The sequence below is a fragment of the Monodelphis domestica genome, chromosome 2 (genome assembly GCF_027887165.1).
Source record: "Monodelphis domestica isolate mMonDom1 chromosome 2, mMonDom1.pri, whole genome shotgun sequence".
NCBI lineage: Eukaryota > Metazoa > Chordata > Mammalia > Didelphimorphia > Didelphidae > Monodelphis > Monodelphis domestica.
Window position 1 is genome coordinate 282,513,183 of NC_077228.1, and position 21,327 is coordinate 282,534,509.

Sequence of the window (21,327 nt, forward strand, 5' to 3'; positions counted from 1 at the left end):
AGCATTTTCTGACTTGAAACACCTGCTGATCTGATCCTCTCTGAATAAAGGAGCCTCAATTATTCAGAGCATTATGGCCTCTGAACATTGTTGGCTTCTACTAAGTCCTCTTCCTCTGACATCTCATTGTGGGATAGAAGATGACTGGTCCTGGGATCTTTCAAACTATTTTTTTAAACCCTTACCTTCCATCTTAGAATCAATACTATGGATTTGGTTCTAAGGGAGAAAAGCAGTAAGGGCTAGGCAATGGGGGTTAAATTATCTGCCCAGCATCACACAGCTAAGAAATGTCTGAGGCCAGATTTAAACCCAAGACTTCCCATTTCCAGGTCTGGCTCTCTACCCACTGAATAACCTAGGTGACCTCTCTCTCTCTCATACTATGTTCAGAAAACAGTCTCTGGTAGTTCTTGTTTATGTGGAAAAGTTAGAAAAGAGTATAGGCCTGAAATCAAATGGTGTTTATTGCCAAAGGACAGAGAAGTTCATGACCATTAGGTAATGAATTCTTTGGCAGTGGCATCTCATGAAACAAAGATAAAGTAATTCAATAAATACAATAAAAATTTAAAAATACCATTGTAACTAGGATAGTATGACTGGGGCTTTGTGCTCTAATATTAGCTGTCTAAGAGATATGGGAGCATGTTTCCTCTCTGAGACCATTCTAGCAATTTTTTCCTAACTGTTAGCCCTACGTTGAAACATGCTGTGTCCTGCCTCAAGACCAAGTCACTCTAATTTTCTTCCTGCCCTCATTGTAGTGTCTTCCCTCTCTTCCTCCTACCAGAGGTTGCCTTTAAGACTATATTCAACGGGTATTTTCTATGCTTTCCTAATTGCTCTACAAAGTTGCAATCTGTTTCCTAAGCCCCATCTTCTGCTAAGAATTTCTATCTCCCTTCTAAATGAATCCTGGGCGTTTTCCCTTTCTATTTAAATATAAGGGATAGATAACTGGAAAATTTTAAGGAAAGGGCTATCACAGGAAATGGAGATGATATAAAAACAAAAGTATCAATAAAATTCAATTAAAATTATAAGTGGCATTATAACTAGGACAGAGTGACTGGAAGACCAATCTTTCAAAGTGAATGGGGGCATACTTCTCTGGCTCCATCTTCACAGAATCTGGAAGATACCACACCAGGGCAGCTAGGTAGTTTAATAGATAGAGAGCCAGGTTGGAGTCAGGAGGACCTGGGTTCAATTCTGGATATAGACACTTCCTAGCTGCATGACTGTTGATTGCCTGCTCTTACTGTTCTTCTGTCTTAGAACCAATACTACATATCAATTCTAAGGCAGAATATAAGGTTGTTTTTTTTAAAGACACCACTTTTCTTACCTTATAGTTAAAACATTGTAATCCTGATTTCTCCATGCTTTCTACTATGTCTTCTTCTTCATCCTATCCAATAGTTTAAAATTCTTTTTATACTCCAACTCCCAACTATAATATAATGGTCCATGGTCCAGCCATCATTTTTCTTCTGTAGTCCATCTTCTTTCATGAATATATCCACCTCTTCCAAATAATCACTGCACCAAAAACCCTGCCACATTCTCTCTCTCTCTCTCTCTCTCTCTCTCTCTCTCTCTCTCTCTCTCTCTCTCTCTCTCTCTCTCTCTCTCTCTCTCTCTCTCTCTCCCCCTTCCTTTCCCTCTCCCTCCTCCCTCTAACCCTCACACCAAAAGCTCAGCAAGATTGTATTTCACCTTCTGTGGGCATGGCTGAGCCAACACTCTTTGGCTTTTCCAACCTTTACAACATTGCTCCAGGTACCAGAATTCCTAGATACAGCTCTGCGTATAAGGTCATAAGTTCATAAGGCTGAAAAATATAGTTTCTCATTTCAAACAAAATTATTATATGACAAACTTTGCTCCTTTCTATTTTGAGAAATCTTTTAGACTGGTGTTAGGTGATGAATGGCTGGATATGAGGGCTAGATGTCAGGGCTAAACCACCATCACAGCCTCAGAGAAAGAGTCAGCTTACAAAGAGCCCCACTCCATGTAAGTAAAAGATAGAAAAATAGATAGAAAGGAAAAAGCAAGCACCTGCATGGCTGGAGAGAGAACCAAGTGGAAGACACTATAGTGTTGTTGTTGCTATAGTTTCATTTATTACTATAAAGAGAAAGATTTTTATAGAATGTAGAGTATTAAGCATTACATCATTTAAGAGGCATAACTTTCTCACAAAATATTGCTTATGAAAAGACTTTACCCAAAACATTTCTAGGATGTTTCCACAAACCGAAGCCTTGATTGAGGAATACTGACAATAACTTGGGGGGGGGGCATTGCAGGAAACAGGGGAAAGAGAGTCTAGGTCATTTGGTAATGTCATTACAAAGGCTTCTTTGATCATCAAAATAATGAACAACTGAAGGATTATTATGAAGGAAGCTTTTCAGAAGATGTCTTTATCTGAGTTTCAGCTAGACACTACTTTTGAGCTGCTATATTGAGACCCAGCCTTGTTATAAAATCCTAGGCAAACTCACAAACATGTCTTTTATGGCTACTTTTCCTCAGTGGGTCTAATTTGTCTTCAGTTCCTCCATAGACTAGGACAGATCTATTTATTTGTGCTCTTAGGAATAGGAAGAGAGAGAATATTTCATATCTAGTATGAAGGGAATTACTTCCTGGTAGACATGATGATTTCTGTTTTTGCTATTGGACAATGTATATGATAGTATAAAGCACACAGGACTAGAGAATAGGAAGGTTAGCCTGGAGATCCCTCTCTGTCACTAACTCAAAGTGTGATGTTGGTCAAGTTCTTTAGATTTCTATGGACCTCAGGGTTTTTCCTTGCAAAATGAATGGTTTGAATTCAGTAATCTCTCTCTTCCTTTCCACCTCTAAAGTACAGGATATAGAACCTACTTATGTGAAAGTGGGATAAAAACTTCATTCTATCCCCAGCACAGAGATGTGGGGGTGAAATGACTTTTTTTGTTTATATAACTTTATTGAAGAAAAATAAATCAATTAATAGCAGAGCTAATATTTGATCACTCATCCTTTGACAACTTGCTTCATTTGTTCAGTGTTATATTAAATAGTGTATTGGAAGATATATTAACTAATAGCTCCAAGTCCTCTAACAAAATTTAAACAAAAATTACAAAAGGTTCAAGGTCCCATTTTGGAACACAAAGGGTGTTTACTTCCAACTTCTACTCTCTTTAGAACAAGAACAAGTCATTCTTCTATTGGCATGCATAAAATATGAAGTTCTCTTTAGGTGCATACATGTAAAAGAGAAGTACTTTTACTCACCTTTAACTTCTCTCCCTGGGTCTCAGAGTCATCACCTGTCAAAACAGACACCCTCAAAGAATTGAACTTTCTCCATGGAAATTAATAGGGGGATACTGCCCCAGTTGCCCATTTCTGCTCTTCTCTAAACCCAACTTGAGGCTTATCACCATGAACAATGTTCCATTTCTTATGCTCTTTGCTACTCACCCAACGCAATTCAAAATGTAGTTGTCATTCCCATTCTAGACTTTGAAATGACTAGTTTCTGAGGGATTGAAGAGGAACCAAATGGAGAAGATTCCAAGTATATATATTTTTGTATTTATGTGTATAAGACTGACATTCAAGGTTCTATGGAACCTGATTCCATTCAATTTTTTCAGACTCATCTCCTACAGCTCACTTTCATTTATTCTATATTTCAGCCAAATGGTACTCTGTCCTCTTTTCTCCTCCCTTCATGCCTTTGCTCATGTCATCCTCTAAACCTGGAATGGAACATCATTCACTAGCCCCAGTCCCATCTCTATATTGTTGTAATCTCTGCCTTGTTTCAAGACCCAAGTCAAGTGTCATGTTGTCATTAGCTTCCTTATCCCTACTCCCACCTCTTAAGCCCAGCTGAAATTCATCTCTCCTTTCTCACACTTTTCATAGTACTTTTCATAGTAGACTGGACCAATTTTGCACTCATCTCACTCTCATAAAATACTTAGTCATGTATAACACTTTACCCCCTTTTATACTGTAACATTCTCAACCTGTCATTGCATCTATTTTTGCACACACCTAACACTGTCTTGCTCATTTAAAAATCTTTGTTGAAATGAATTGAATGGAAACTTTAGTTGAATTGTGGGTAGTGACATGGAGAAAAGGGGAAAGCTAGTCATCTCCAAGTATTCTCTCTAAGGTATATCCTTGAACAACTACTATGTGTAAGATACATTTTGCTAAGGGGAGACAAGGGAATTACAAAGATGAATAAAAGAAATTCCCTATCCCCAAAAAACTCATGATCCACTAAAGGGTAGGAAAACATTATTTTTTTAAGTCAGAAGGGGTGTTAATATTTAAATTCTCTGAAGACTATATTGTAATTTATATGTACTTATTAAATACTTTTTTAAAACAGGGCAGAAAAAGAAAAGCACATGTGACTGGCTATTCCCATTGCAAACCTTCTCCCCTAGCCAGTGCTTGCCCAAGCTGACACTTCCCTAACCCCCTTCTCCAAGCCAGCTGCATGGCCACCTTATGGACATGCCAGTGCTTACCTATCTACCTCCTCTCATTGTGATTCTGAGGCAAAAGAAATCTCCCTTTCCTCAAGTACCCTTTAAGCTATTTGTGACATCATTTTTCTGAATCCCTCTGATTTGGTGGACTCCAACCTCAGTGCAGATTAGAGGTGGGTCTTCTGGATGCCAGGAATCACCTGGGACAAGAGTCAAGTGTCTTCCATGTGTCAGGGAGCCACTAAGTCTCTAGCATCCTACTCCCCATTTTAAGTAGTTTCTTGACAGATAAGCATCAGCCTTTGTTCATAATTCAATCAAAAGGTGGAGCTAAATTGCAACTTAATTAGAGGGTGGACTGTTTCAAACTCAATATGAAACTGTCCCTTTAAAAATCCAAGGTTGATCTTAGGGTGCCAAGAAAAGGGGTGCAGGCTAGTGTTGAATTCTCAGAGAGGTTAAGTGATTTGCCCAGGGTCACACAACTAGGAAGTATCTGAGCCAGATTGAAACCCAGGATCTCTAGTTTCCAGGCCTGGCTCTCTCTATCCACTGAGTCACCTAGCTGTGCCCCTCTCCCTGGTACTTTTTAAAAATTCAAACCTTTTGTCTTAGCATTGATACTAAGTATTGGTTCCCAAGCAGAAGAGTGGCAAATGCTAGACAACTGGGTTTCAGTGACTTGCCCAGGGGCACACAGCTAGGAAGTGTCTGAAGCCACATTTGAACCCAGGTGCTTCCATCTCTAAGTCTGGCACTCTATCTGCTGGACCACCTAACTGTCCCAGAACACAATAATTATAACAGATAGTGGAATGATGTGCCATAAAAAAGAGAAATATAAGGTGATCTATCAGCAGACTGGGACTATAGTATTCAAAATCTATATTGAGTCCTGAACTCTCTTTTCCTGGCCTGAGATTGCAGCATCACAGAAATGCAAGATTGGAGAGCTTGAGGGCAGAGACAGAATGTATAAAAGGGTCAAGATCCTCCTTTTCTCACCTTTCTCTGCTCTCTGGTAGATTCTTCTGGCACAAATTATGCCTACAAGAAGGAGCACTAATAGGAGCAGGCAAGACAGGACCACACCCAAAATGATGAATTTCTTCTCTGAAGAACTTAGGGAAAGAGAGATATGAGAGAAAGGGAACAAGGGTGGGAAAGAAGTAAAATGCCCTAAATGACTAACATCTCTACCTCCTCCTCTAAGCCTGGGAACTTCTACAGATTCAATTTCCCCATCTACAAAGTTAGAGGGTTGTATGAGCTCTGAAGTCCCTTCTTGATTGAAGTCCTATAATCCTACTAGTTCCATATAGCCCTATTCTCTTCTGGGGTTTGATTTGAGGAAAATCAGAAGTTTCCTCCTGCTTTGGAGCATTATTAGGCTGCCACAGTTTCTAAAATTCCACAGTAGAGTGAAGGGGTTTGCAATAACAACAGTACATCTACTAGGATTCAAGTACTGTCCACTGTGGGAGATGTGAAATACAGAATAACTGCCTTCAGGAACCCTATATTTCTTCTTGTACACTACTTTGTACTTTTTATCAACTCTTTTTTTTTTTTGGGTAGGGCATGGCATCTTCAAGTTAGGGAGAATTGAAGCTTCTGTAGGACAGACAGGCAGCATGGGGTCTCCCCAGCTGCGCTGAGAGATCTTTGGCTCCAGTTGGTTAAATGGTGACCAGCATCACCATGCCCATCAGCTGACCTTGATTTGTCCATAATTGCTCTTGAGGTCAGGAAGAGTGATATGCAAAGGCTTAAAGGGGAAATAGGGTGAGAAACTTCCTACTTCAAACCAATCACACTGGAAAAGGGCTTGGGCTATAGGATATCAGACTTTAGGCTAGGGTAAACTTAAATTTGAGGGGAAAGACATAAAGTAAAATTACCCCAGGACCACTGCAGCCCTGGGCTCTCTGATAACCCTTTTTCTTTTCCATGGAGAATGGGAAAGATCAGTGAATATCGGAAAAGCCTGGTACATACAGACTTTAGAGAAGTTTAAGTGTAACTTGGGGACACACACAGACTTCTGAGACAAGAAACAGAGTTTTGTGGAAATTAGAGGTACCTGTTAGTGTTGTTGGAAGTGTCCTCTGAGTTAGCCTGGATACGATTCCTGGGGCTCTGTGTTTGAGCTGAAAAGAGAAGCCATAGAGAGAAACTTGTAGAATCCCCACCTCCTGAAGCTACCAAGGAGCTACCAGCATAGGAATGCTGGCCCTGTAGTGGAATGGGACTTTAAAAGGTCCAATTCTTTGTGTGAATGCAATTTATAGTGCTGTGGAAGATAGCATTCATCATACAATCTCCAATATTCTTTCTTATTGTTCCTGCAGTAATGCTCAGATACCTCTCTGCTCCTTCCTCTGCCAGGCCATTGATAATATGGCCCAGCATGTCATATAGGCTGTTCTCTCCTCAAGAGGTGGTTGGGGCTATTGTCACATGAAGATAAAGATGCATCTGCTCCTGCTCCAGCTCTAGGTGTGTCATTGAAGGCTCCAGTATAAAGAGGAACCAGAGACTTCCAGCATAAAAAGGAGCAAAGCAAATTACTATTGTTTACAGATGCGGGTGGGTGAGTGTAATGCGTAGGTATGAATGAGTGCATGTGATACCCTGGTTTTCCATCAATTTCAGGGTAGAGTCTTCTCCTTCTCTTTCTTATTCTTCCTCTTCCCCTTCCTCTATGTTCTCCTCCTCCTCCTTTTCTTCTTTCTTCTTCTTCCTCCTCCTCCTTCTTCCCATATCTTCACATTAATACTATGTTTCATCCAAAGCAGAACAAAGATAAAAGACTAAGCAATTGGGGTTAACTGATTTGCCATGTAGAGCCATGTAGCTAGGAAATGTCTGTGGTCAGGTTTGAACCCCAAAATTCCCATTTCCAGAAGTAGCTTCTTACTAGACTTGGAAAAAATTGATTCACCTTCCCCAGAGACAGGAGACCTAACAGAAGCAGTTATGTGATGCAATAGATAGAGTGTAGGATCTGGAGTTTAAGAGACTTTGGTTTAAATCTGGTGTTAGGCACTCATTATTGACAAGTTATTTAACCTCTGTGTTGAATTACTTTGAACTGTAAATTCCAGAGATCTTTTCTCAGACTTCATTCTCCTCATTCCCTCCCCAGTCTTGGACACTATTAAATATTTTTTTCTCCTTGATACTCTTCTATCTAGGTTTTCAGGAGCCTGCTCTCCCTTTGTTTTCCTCCTAACTATGGTCCATCTCAGTCTCCTTTGCTGGATCCTCACTAGGTCATGTTTTTCTTACCCTATGTGTCCCTTCAAGGCTCTCTCTCAGGCTCTCTTCTCTTCTCCTTTACTTCTTCATTTGGTAATTTTGTTAAATCCCATGAATTTAATCATTATTTCTATGTTGTTCATTCTCAAAATTGTCTGTCTCACCTAACCTGACCTCCAGTCCCACATCACCTACTGCCTTTCAGATGGATGTCTAATAAGCATATTAAATTTAACACATCCAAGATGGAATTCACTATCTTTCCTACTGAACCTTCCCAAGCTCCAAATTGTTCTATTACTAAGCAACACAATCGTTTCAGTCTTCCAGGTTCAGACATCCTTGAGTCTTCTGTATATTTTATGACCTATAAACAGTCTGTTACTAAGGCCTATTGATTTCACCTTTGTAACATTTCTCAAATGTAATCTCTTCTCTCCTCTGATATTGCCCCGGCTCTGGTGCAGACCCTCATTACTTCATACTTTGGCTATAATAATAGCCTGCTGGTGCATCTGGCTGCCTTGTCAACTCTGTTGCTACTTCAATCAATCCTCCATTCAGCTACCAAAGTGATTTTCATACAATGGAGATCCATTCATACTATTCCTCTACTCAAAAAACTCTAGTAGCTCCCTATTGCCTCCAGCAGCAAACACAAATTTCTCATTTTGACTTTTAAAAGCCCTTCATAACAAGCCCTCTGAACCACCTTTCTAGTCTTCTTCCACTTTATTTTCTAATAGGAACTCTTGGAACCAGTAAAATGGAACTCCTTGTTTTTCCTCAAGTCCACCTCTTGGCTCCAGGCATTATCTCTGTCTGTCCCTCGTGCCTGGAATGATCTTTCTTGTTAGCTCTGCTTCTTGCCTTTCTGAGATGGCTTTAAGTCCCAACCAAAATCTTACCTTCTTTAAAGAAGCCTTTCTAAACCTCTCTTAATTCTATTGCTTTCCTTCTTTAATTAATTCCTACTTATCCTTTGTATTGCTTGTCTGTACATACTTATTTGCTTTTTGTCTCCTTCATTAGGTCATCAGCTCCTTGAAGACAGAGACTCTCCTTTGCCTCTTTTTGCATTTACAGTATGCTGTGCTTTGCACAGTGATAGATACCTGACACATAGGAGGAACTTAATAAATGTTTATTGATTAACTTAGAGCCTGAGTTTCCTCAGAATAAAATCAGGATAATAATAACACTTACCTCTCAGGGTTGATGTAAGAATGGAATGAAACAATATTTGTAAAGTACTTAGCTGCAATGCCTGGCACATAGTAAGTACTTCATAAATGCTTATTCTTTATTCTTAATTCAGTCTCAAGTAAGTAGTCTTAATCTAGGATCTGTCAACATGGAATCTAGAAACCCTAAATTTGTAGTCTAGTAAGATCCAATGAACCCCAAGTTTTAGGACTTGCTGGTAAGCTGGAGACCCCAAAGCTTGTCCTTGTTCCTTGTTCCCATGAGAATCCACACTGAAGTGAATCTTAGAGTAGTAGTTTCAGTCTACTTAGTTTACCAGCGAGTCCTAAAATTTGGGGTTCATCAGATCTTATTAGGCTACAAATTTGGGGTTTCTAGATTCCACATTCACAGATCCAATGACTCCCAAGACAACCATGGGTAGATCTCAAGGGAATTTGGGCACAGAGAGAAAAACATTTATTTTAATTAACCTCTTAATGAAATTCAACATTCCCTTCAATTACTTAAAAACTTTATTGTGAGAAGGGATCCATAGACTTCAGTAGATTGCCCAAAAAGTCCATGGCAAAGAGAAGGTTAAGAATCCTTAGCTAAAGAATGAGCCTAGGGTGTGGGGAAGAGCTGAGGGGAATGAGAAACAGGAGAAAAAGAGAGGACTAGTAAGGATGAGGGACTGTCCTTCCCCCTCAAGAGATTGCAAGGAGCCCCCCCCCCCCCATGTCCCCTTGGCAGGACTTTGTACTTCCGCAGGTGATGTGATTAACAAATATTTGTTGAGCTGTGTGGGCTCTAGCTAGAAGGGACTTACCTGGGGACACCTGGAGGTGGAATCTCCTGATGACTTCATTCTCAGGAGAATTTGATAGAATTCCACACTTGTAGAAACCTGAATCATTTTCTCTGAGTCCCGACATCATGATAGTGACGATGCCACTATTGACGTCAGCAGAGGACAAGTATATTCGGTCTGCTACTTTAAAACTGGACCTTGTTTCTAAGGGTACTATATTGCAGTCCTCTCTATTCTCTTGCATTTTACACCAAGAAATCCAAATAGTTTTATTTTCCTGGAGCGTATAGGAGCAGTTCGCACTGAATGTCTCCCCCTCCAGTTTGTGTGCCTTCTCAGTCTGAACGTCTTGTCTTCCAGAGCCCGGGAGCTGAACCACACTCCTCCGTGGCTTGCCTGAGAAATGAGGAGGACTGGGAACTTGGTCTCCTAGAAAGCAGCCTCCTCTGCCCTCTCACAGACAAGGGCATACCCTAAAGAGGCAGCTCTGGGAGTCTCCCTCCTTTCCCTGTCTCTGGACACCCGGCAGTGGCCAGCCATTCCTATCATCTCACTCTTCTCTTTCACCCACTCCCCTAGTTCTCATTTCCAGTCGCCTTCCCTCAGCCCTCTCCTCCTGAAACCTTCCACTCCTTACCTGAGATGCCCAGGGATGGCAGCAGCAGCAGCAACAGCAGCTGCAGGATTTCTGGGGCCATGCTGGTCCTCTCTGCCAACCCTCAGTTTGATCCCCAGGGAGATCTCCAGGGAAAGGAAGGATGCTGGCTCTGCTTCTGCTCCTCCTAAGAAGAAGTAAATGTGGACATCAGGAAGGAAGAGCCCTAATGGGAGTTGTAGAGGTCAGTGGAAGAAGCCAAAGCACAGAGCTCGCAGGGGTGAGCTTCCCCAAGTTGGGTTCCACCCACTCAGATTTGCCTTAAATAAATCTAATTTTCCACATACCCACCCACTCCACAGGAGCCAGGAGTTTTTTTTTTCCTTCCCTCTGAATTTTAGAAATAAAAATGTCACTTTTCAGACCTCAGAGACCTGAGATAGTGCCAGATCTCTCCCACTAAACAGCTTAAGGCCCAAGATGTGGTTGCCAATTGACAAAAGTATTTACTCTTCTTAATCCCAATATCCCCATTATGTGGAGAGCTGTTTTGACATAAAGATTTTCTGGGTTTGTACCTTGATCTTCCTTGTCACTGTAATAACTTGATGGGGTCAGTTTCTTTTTTTTGTCATTGTTTGTTCATTTTTTCCTATTTCCCCTTTTTTTTAAACCCTAACCCTTTCATCTTAAAATGAATACTGTGTTCCAAGACAGAAGAGGGCTGAGGGCTAGGTGATGGGGATTAAGTGACTTGCCCAAGGTCACACAGCTAGGAAGTGTCTAGGGTCAAATTTGAACCCAGGACCTTCCATCTCTAGGCTTGACTCAATCCACCGAGCCAATTAGCTCCTGGTAGCTTATTTCTTGACTTAATTTTTCATGAATGCTGGAATCTGCTCCCAAGTGGAAGGAATACTATTCTAAGCTTCAGGCCTTTCTTACAGCTGTTTTCAGAGTTAGCTCTAGGACTCTGTAGGGGTTTTTTTTGGTACTTCTAAAGTTGAATGTCTAGGGAGATCTGTGGTCACTGCTTTCCTGGTCTGTGCTCTGGTCTTTACTCAGGAAGGGACCTTATTCCCCAGTAGCCACAAGTACTAGTTCCCCTGCAGCCATAATTGCTAGTGTTCCCATGTCTTGGAATTGAGACCATAGTACCTAGTACCCCTTCAGGGAACACAATAACTCCTCACTGCCCTGGAACTGTACCCAGAGACCCTGCAATCCTGCCACTACAAATACTTTGGGTCTTTTTGGCCCTTGGGATTGTGACCCAGAACTGCATGTAGGTGACGCAACAGTGACAGCAAAGGGTCCTTGGTATTCTCCTTCCAACTTGTTATTCATCCCCCTCACCGTTCATGAGTTGAGCTGCCTTGGCTAATACATCTATCTCGAAGGCCTTCTGCTGACTTTCAGGGGAACCTGACCACCTCCCTGGCAAGATAGACCTTTCCTGCCAGTTTTTCAAGTTGTTTTGGAATGGAAAATTGTTTTACCCTAACTTTTGTTGGTGCTTCTCTCTCCACTCTGCTCTCTTGGCTCTACCTCCCCTGAAATAATTTTAGAAAGAAATTTATTAGGTCATTCAGCAGAGGAGAGCTAGCTAGGAAGGAGGTGTCACTCCCCCTATTTGGCTCTGGAAAGTTTATATGATTTAGGAGTTATTCAAGTATATCCACAGAGGAAGCACACATACACGGGCAATTTTGCCAAAAGAGCAACCTGAAAGCAAAATATATTGAGATGGATATGAGTAAATGTAAGCATTCAATGAAATTTAGATGAAGTAAAAAACATAAGGAGAACCCAAAACATAAACTCGAGTGGACCTAAAATAAGACCTTAAGTGTGGTGACCCAAAACAAGAATTCTTTAGATGGATCTAGGACCCGGGGGGAACCCTAAATTTCTTGAATCCATCTCGAGCATTTCAAGAGAGTTACTGAGGTCAGGGTGACATTCAGTGTTCAAACAATCTTTAGTCACATAAAGTTAGATTTCAGTAATATAAAATTAATAAATTTCATGAACAATATAATAAATGATAACCCAAAGAAAGAACTGATAATCTCTTTTCCAGAAATGGATGGGGACAACTGGATAGCTCAGTAGATTGAGAGCCAGGTCTAGAGAGCTAAAAGGATACTTGATAAACAAGAAAGTATAGCTTCCAAAGTGGAGATCCCCACAGTCCCAGAGGGATTGAGACATTTGATATTGCAAACTATGGGGAATCTCTTAGGGAGGAGTTGGGAATAGAGAATGGGCAACCTCTTCCAGAGATAGCTGAAATACAGAAGCAGGATATTTCAGGATGTCTGGTAGCAATGGCTGCTACATCTTATCAATGTCAGCCAGCAAACACCATGGAGGCATCTGGGAGTGAGCAAGACTTCAGCAAAGATGTCTGGGGAATGAATAAAACTTCTGGCTCATTGTAGGCTCCTGATTGGTTTCTTACTGCAAGTAGGCTTATTCTGTGTCCAGTACATCTATATAGAAGGTAATGTATGGAAAACATACATGTTAGATTCAGGAATAAAAGAAATAGATTTCCATATACCCCCATTTTGGACAAGATGGTCACACCTTTTATCAACAATGTGAAATATTTCTGAAAATCACTAATAATAAAGAAAATTTAAATCTGAAATTTCATCTCTTAACTAGCAAATTGATAGAGATGACAAGAGGTAAATAAACTTGGAAGGGCAAGAAGAAGATGGGCACACCAAGAGACTGCCAGTAGAGTTGTGAATTGATCTAATCATTCTGGAAAGAAATTTGGAATTATACTAAAAAGCAATTTACTTACATGTGGAAGGAAAATTCAGGACATCAACTCTGTTTCAGTATTAAAAACGTCTTGTATGTTGTCATTATGCTATCCTCTTTTGTACTCCAGTGGTGCTCGCAATTAGACCTGAGTTAATTACTAGAAAGGCAGAGGGACTCCAGTGGAGCAGCTCCCTTCCCCCCTCCACTGTGCCTCCCTGCATCTCTGTGCTTACTCCCTCCCCTGAGTAGAATACTCAGACCACTCTCCACCTTTTTCCCTCCTATCTGGGGTAAGGTGACAGGGAGGTGGGGGAGAAGGGGAACACTTGGTCTCTAGGGGCACAGCACAGCACATGATCTCTAAAAGGTTCTAAAAGATTTGCCATTACTAGACTAGACCACCCTGCATTCACAGAAGGGATTTTTTCCCATTAAGGTTCTTAGGTCCCCTGGATCTTTGGGCAGTGCTCTCCCTAAGGGAACAGATGCAGGTCTTTGCAACATGGTCTTGAAACCTGCAGGTATTTGAATATTTAGCAACAGCTAACCAAAGATTGCTCCCATCATAGTTGTCCAACCCGGGGTACTTTTGATTAGGAGGAGATAAATTACCTTAAGAAATGTCTTGATGAAACTAGAAAGAAAATAAACTATTTTGAGTGGGATACTTTGAATTGAATTATGTGACATCTAACATAAATCTGCCAGAGATTTAATTGGTAATTCATTTTTGGCTAATTCAACTTTATTTTTACTATTGCAAATTGGAAAAAAATTAAGGCTAACAAATTATGTATTTGTCTTATCATTTTGTCTGTGTTTTTTGTGTTGTATGATGTAGGAAAAACCCTGTCTTCTTTTGTGTTTAATGCTGTTTGTAGATTCTGTCACCTTAAAGGATTTCTTAAAAAAGGAAAATGTGGAAAAACTACTAAAAAGCTACAAAGAGTTTAGTATGCTGGGGAAGATTAATGAAGTTTGATACTTGAAGCAATTGTCCCTGTAAGCAGAACTCCCACTTTAGGCTTTCAGTGGGAGACTAGATTATCAGAAAGGGAAAAAAAAAGAAAAACAAAAGGAAAATCCCTGAAAGATGCTTTAAAAATACATATTTACAACCTTGGCCACATTGGAATTGCCTAAATAAAGTTAGATAATCTTAGAAAGGAAAATTTTCATGATTTTTAAAACAGCTAAAAGAATTTTAGTAGGTTTGGAAGATTAGAGAGCTTGGAAATTAATTATTAAGATGTTTGGAAGAATTAATTCTGTAAGTTAGAAGTAAAAAGTATTTAGCCATATAAACGAGCATCTAACACTATGTACCAGCATAAAGTCAAAATCGATACTTGATCTAGTAATAGAGGGTAATACCATAAATAAATTAGGGGAACATGGAAAAGTTTACCTGCCAGACTTATGAATAAAAGAAGAGTTTATGACCAAACAATACATAGAGAATATTTCAAAAAAAGGAAATGGATAAAACCAGTGTGACCAAGATTAGAAGGGACACAAAAAATTGAGAGGAAAAATTTTATAGCAAGTATCTCTGATAAAAAGCTTCATTTCTCAAATATAGAGAAAATGGAGTCAAATTTATAAGAATACAAAGCATTCTCCAATTGATAAATGGTCAAAGGATATGAACATGAAATCCTTAGAAGAATAAATTAAAACTATCCATAGTCATATGAAAAAAAATGTTCCAAATATTGATTAGAGAAATAAATACAAATTAAAATAATTCTGGGATACTACCGTACACCTATCAGAATGACTAACATGACCAAAAAGGAAAATGATAAAAGCTCAAGGAGATGGGAAAATTGGGACACTAATACATTGTTGGTGAAACTATGAACTGATACAATCATTCTGGAGAACAATGTGGAATTAGACTCAAAGGGCCATAAAACTATGTATATCCTTTGACCTAGAAATAACACTACTAGGTCTATATCCCAAAGACATCAGAGATAAGGCAAAAGGACCTATCTGTACAAAAATATTTTTAGCAGCTCTTTCTATAGTAGCAAAGAATTGGAAACTAAGTGGATATTGATCAACTGAATAATGGCTAAACAAGTTGTGGTATATGGTTGTAATAGAATATTATTATGCCATAAAAATGATGAACAGGAAGAGTTCAGAAAAACTTGGAAAGACATATGAACTAAAGCAAAGTGAAGTGAGCAGAACCAGGAGAACAATGTATACAGTAATGGAAAAATTATATGATAATCAACTGTGAAGGACTAAACCATTTATTAGAAAAGCAGGTTTCCAGGATAACCACAAAGGGTCCAGGATGAAAATGCTATCCACAGCCAAAGAAGGAACTCTTAGTCTGAGTGCAAATCAAAACATTGCATCTTCCACTTTATTTCCTTTGTGAGATTTTGTATGTGTGTGTGGTCTGCGGTTTAAATATATCTTGTATTTAACCCTTCTTTGACCACGAAAAGAGAAAAGATTGTTTCCCTGTCAGTGACCACCTCAGCTCAGAGACCCCTTTGGAAAAAAAATCAGGGTAGGTGAGCAGTGAAAGTTTTGTAAGTACAACATTAAACTGTTCATTAATAAATTATTCTTGGAACATCTCCAAATTACTATAATAGAATACAATTATGAAAAATCTTATAATTTTAATCTCTATTTGGGGTCAAATTCTAACATAGGAACAATGTCCTCCTAAAAAGGAAATTAGATAAAGTAACAAGACAGATGCAATGTAAAAATTTCTGATTAAGTGGAATAGTAAATTTTCAGAAAGCAACAGGATAAGATTTTTTCTCCAAGATGTGTGTGTGTGTGTGTGTGTGTGTGTGTGTGTGTGTGTGTGTCTGGTATGGAAATTGGGTTTGGTCTTTGTTTTAGTAATAAGTTCTCAAATTTGGATTAAGGATTTGACATATAAAATCATATTACTTCTTAAGAAATTGTTTTCCCATTTTTAAAGTATTTGTCTGATAAATCTGAAAGTAAGAAGAGTTCATTGTATAAGTTAGACTCTACTCTCCTGATCGGTTAACCCCTCTCATTTAAGATCATGTTCTCAAATAAAAGATACTGGAAAAAAGTGCTAGAAAAATACAGGTAAACTTGAGTTGCATTCCCATCTCAGAAAAGCTATTAGTCTGATCTTAAGCAAGTTATCGTATCTCTTTTTGCCTCAGTTTCCTGATATGTAAAGAGGAAAATAATTATGGAATTGTTGACTATGATCTCTGCTGGGGTCTAGAAACCTCTTAAACAGAGACATGAAAATACTCAGAAGACTTGAAGATAAGCTTTACTGAAAAGAAAAGAAAAAGGTTGTACACATTGAGACACCCCCAGCATCTGGTGGGATTGACTGATATGCAGGCATAAAGCCTTGAATTATTATAGTTTCAGCAGGGCTGGGGGAGATGAATGGGTGGTCTGCAAGCATGATTGAGTCGGAGACCTCTTGGCACAGAAAAACAGGATGTCCTTACGGTCCTAGAAAACAAGACGTCCTCAGGTTCCTGGGAGTAATTGTTGGTTCAAGGACCCTCCAAATCAGATAATGTGGCCAAGGTTGAAGATATATTTTTTAAAGTATCTTTCAGGGATTTTTCTTTTTTTTTCTTCTCTGATAATCTAGTCTCCCACTGAAAGCCTAAAGTGGGAGTTCTGCTTACAGGGACAATTGCTTCAAGTATCAAACTTCATTAATCTTCCCCAGCATACTAAACTCTTTGTAGCTTTTTAGTAGTTTTTCCACATTTTCCTTTTTTAAGAAATCCTTTAAGGTGACAGAATCTACAAACAGCATTAAACACAAAAGAAGACAGGGTTTTTCCTACATCATACAACACAAAAAACACAGACAAAATGATAAGACAAATACATAATTTGTTAGCCTTAATTTTTTTCCAATTTGCAATAGTAAAAATAAAGTTGAATTAGCCAAAAATGAATTACCAATTAAATCTCTGGCAGATTTATGTTAGGTGTCACATAATTCAATTCAAAGTATCCCACTCAAAATAGTTTATTTTCTTTCTAGTTTCATCAAGACATTTCTTAAGGTAATTTATCTCCTCCTAATCAAAAGTACCCCGGGTTGGACAACTATGATGGGAGCAATCTTTGGTTAGCTGTTGCTAAATATTCAAATACCTGCAGGTTTCAAGACCATGTTGCAAAGACCTGCATCTGTTCCCTTAGGGAGAGCACTGCCCAAAGATCCAGGGGACCTAAGAACCTTAATGGGAAAAATCCCTTCTGTGAATACAGAATGATCTAGTCCAACAATGGCAAACCTTTTAGAAACTTTTAGAGACCATATGCTGTGGCATTCCTCACCCTCCAGAGACTGAGTGTTCCCTTCCTCCCCTACCCCCCTGCCACCTTACCCCAGACAGGGGAGGGAAAAAGGTGGAGAGTGGACTGAGCATTCCATTCAGGGAAGGGAGTAAGCACAGAGGGTCAGAGAGACACAGTGGAAAGGGAGAAGGGAGCTGCTCCTCTGGAGTCCCTCTGACGTTCTAGTAACTAACTCTGCCAGGGATGGCATGTGTGCTCACAGAGAGGTCTCTGTGTTCCATCTTTGGCATGCATGCCATAGATTCACCATCATGGGTCTAGTAAATGGGTTTTAGGGGTTCCCTTTCAATAAATAATCTCAACTCCAGAGAGGAAGTTCATAATTTGATTGGGAGAGCAGGATTCATCAGACACAAAGCCAGGAATGAGTTGGACATGCAAAGGAGTCTGGGATAGTACCTAATCTCACCTTCAGAATGAAATTGATCTACTCTCTCCTCATCAAATCCTGCCAACTGAACCAAAATATCAATTGAGAAAAACCCATCCCCCAAATATTGAATATTGGTTGAGTTCATAGGATTATTTATTAAAAAAGAAAGTATAGGCATGCAAATCAGAGGACATCCAAGGTGGAGATTCCCATAGCCCAAGAAGGATTGAGACAATTTATCTTGCTTGCCACAGGGAATTGTTTGGGGAGGAGTTGAGAGTAGAGAATGGGCAATCTCTTCCAGGGAGAGATGGAACACAGCAATAGACCATTTCAAGATGTATGTATTGGCTGACCATGAGGCTAGTTTAAATAAGCTTAGGGCTCCCTCAGCTCAGCTCAATCAACCAGCAAACACTAAGGAGGCATTTGGAAGTGAGCAAGACTTTAACAAAATGAACAAATGATAATGTAATGAACAAAAATTCTGGCTCATTGATGTCTCCTGATTGGTACATTACTACAAACAGGCTTATTCTGTGTTCAGTGCACTTGTATAGAAAGGTAGTTCAGAGAAACTAGACATAGTAGTTTCAGGAGAAAAAAAACCCCCAATAAAAAACAGATTTCTACAGGAGAGAGTGTTATTAGCTTCTGCCCAACTAGGAGGACAACAGTCACTGTGCTTCATCCTTCCAGGGGCCATTTCTCCTATTTGTCTCAACAACCACATTTATCTGGACAGTTGCCTGCCACTGGTCTGAACTTTTGCTTGGATTTCACCAATTGATCTGTCCACACCTATATGGTAGAATGTTAAGGGTAAGTTCATAGATAATTCTTGGGGCTTCATTAGGATTGAATTGACCTCCCTATAATTTGGTAATAGGATGTGGAGGCAGAGGAAGTGGGATATATAATATATTCACTAAAGTGGTATCTTTTAGGAACTTTATCTCCCTTGCAGACTTCTAGGGAAGAACTGTCTATAATTGGAATTTGTCTTTATGGAGCCAGGCATACACAATTCCCTGTCCTAGATCTATAAAGAAAAAAAAAAAAGATGGTTCCCAGCAGGAGCATCTAACCAATTTAACTGACTTTGCAAAGTCTTCTTAAAGCTCCCCAAGTTGATGAAACTGTGTTGTAGAAAGGACCCCTAAATTGGCTACATTAGGACCCACCCTCAACAGAGATTGTCATAGTGACTCATCAAATTGCTATTTAGTCTTTTCTTATAGCTCCTCTGTTCCTTGGTGGTGAGATCCTCTCCCCCTTTCACTCTTCTGAGGAGGAAATCATGCTTTGGAAGATCAGAGAAGTGCAAGGCTTTCTTATGACAGCTGATGTTTCCTAATTCTCAGCCTTCATTCCAATCTCGATCTTTTCCCCTATATCCATGATCTTAGTGAGATTTAACACACTTTTTGAACAATACTTCATATTGGAGACCACTTGGCAAGTCATTTCTTGCCCATGACTTTTGCATTCCTATCCCCATTAGAATTGCCTTTTTCACTTGTGCTATTATCATATTATCATATCGATCAAATGCCTCTCTGCTATCCTCATGGCAAAGTCCTTAAAAATCAAAATCTGTCTCTAGTTTCTATTGGGCCAAATTATTGTCATTTAAAAAAATGATAGTAATCCCGTTTCTGTAGGATCGCTAATGATTATCTGGTGTAAGAATTGAATAATAATATTTCTACCCAGATATTTATTTTATAAAGTTTATTAGGAGGGTAGACAATCATTCCTAAGTAACCTGACCGCATGGCCCTAGCCTGAATGTCTCTTCTCTCCTCCCTCCCTCCCCCTCACCTGCCTGCTCTGTTCTCTTCTTGGTTCTCCCCCAATTCTTTCTCTGTTCTCCTGCTCAGAAGCCCCAAACCTTGACTTTTATTGACATACCACATGTTGACTGACTCAAAACCTGGTGCAACTGTGGTATGTCAGGAATGTTTGACAGACAGATAAAGCTCCTCAGGAGAGGGAGGGGAATAAAACTTCCTTGACACACTGGGAATGCTTAACCTGGAGTTATCTTTGTCCTTCTCAGTCTTCTTTAACTCCCTACAGTGCTACAGGGAGGAAATGTATCTTTGATAAAAAGGGGGATTCTAAGCATTTCTGATGAAGAGACCACAGCAGAGTAGAAATTTTGAAGCTAAGATAAACAAAAAAGAAAAGATGAATGAAAAATTTTAAAGGATTAAACAAGGATAAACATATTCTGATATGGGAAGATGATTCATGTGATACCTCTGAACACTATCATCATCAGAGATGAGAGAAGATTTAGACAAGACTTGGGAGTGGTTCTGTTATGTCTTAAGAATGGAAAGACAGGGAAAGAGAAATAAATGTACTAGGCAAGAAGGAAAAGAAAGTTAGAGAAAATTATCTCATATCTTCATGGTGCACAAGGAGATGTTATGCAAATACAAATAACAGGTTAATTGAATCCATGGAAGCTGGAAAAATCACCAAATGAAAGTGTATAGAAGGAGAAGCATCCCGGGCAGGACAAATACCTATGGAACACCCCTAATTGCTGAATATGACCTAGAGCAATTATGGCAAATCTATGGCACATGTGTGAAAAAGGACACACAGAACCCTTTCTGTGGAAATATCTGTAGTCAGAGTTCATTACTAGAAAGGCCCGAGGTGCACTCCCCTCCCCCTCTCCATGCTCCTGAGGACATTTCTCACTTTCCCCACTCCTCTGCCCAGCAGTCTATGGAAGTGCTTCCTCTCTCCCCTGTCTGGGGTAAAGTACTGAGGGGGAGTGGTGGAGAGAATAGGGGAGTGACTTATATACTGTGTGAGGATGCAGCACACATGTCAGCCTGTTGAATCTGTGGTGAAGGTGATTCCTGTGGTGGGGTTGGAGAGGAGCTAGGTATGAGGGGAACATAGCTCATAGCATGGCACATAGCTGGAGGGGAGCAGAGCACTTGGGCCACTCCCCTCCTCTCCACATGAGCCTCTCATAACCTGCCCCACTTCCCAGCAGCCCTATGGGAGTGCTTCCTCCCTCCCTTATCTAGGGGCACTCAGTCTCTGGGGAAGCAGGACATAGCACTTAATCTCTTGGGAGGGGTGGGCACAGCACTCAGTCTTGTGGAATGAGATGGGGGTAGGGCCTGGCACTCTGTCTCTAAAAAGTTCACTATCACTGAGCTAGAGAAATTTCCAGCCAAAGAGATTGAGAAAAATCAGACATGAAGAAAACTGAGGAGGTAGCAGTGTCACAAAGATCTAGAAAGAGGGAAGTTGTCAGAAGGTGATTAAGAATATCAGGCACTGGAGAGATTTGAAGAAGGATAAAGATTTTTAAAAAGACCATTAGATTTTGTAATCATTGGTAACTGGAGAGTTTCAATTGCACTCAGAAGTCAGTCTATAGAAAGTTTAGAAGAGAGTAAAGACAAAG

The 21,327-nt window shown here is 39.9% G+C and overlaps 1 protein-coding gene across 2 annotated transcripts in view; it reads right to left on the minus strand.

Moving 5' to 3' along the window:
- Positions 1-21,327, minus strand: part of LOC103096749 (trem-like transcript 4 protein) — a 59,648-nt gene that overhangs the window by 9,607 nt on the left and 28,714 nt on the right. The window contains exons 1-6 of one of the 2 annotated variants that reach the window (XM_007483854.3): positions 13,194-13,348; positions 10,418-10,562; positions 9,799-10,176; positions 6,604-6,670; positions 5,526-5,641; positions 3,301-3,335 (exon numbers count right to left, since the gene is read on the minus strand). In XM_007483854.3, the coding sequence (XP_007483916.1) occupies positions 3,301-3,335; positions 5,526-5,641; positions 6,604-6,670; positions 9,799-10,176; positions 10,418-10,478 (657 nt within the window). In that variant the 5' untranslated portion in view covers positions 10,479-10,562; positions 13,194-13,348. Of the gene's footprint in view, positions 1-3,300; positions 3,336-5,525; positions 5,642-6,603; positions 6,671-9,798; positions 10,177-10,417; positions 10,563-13,193; positions 13,349-21,327 lie in introns of those variants that run through there. The other variant, XM_056818201.1, reaches the window with a different exon arrangement.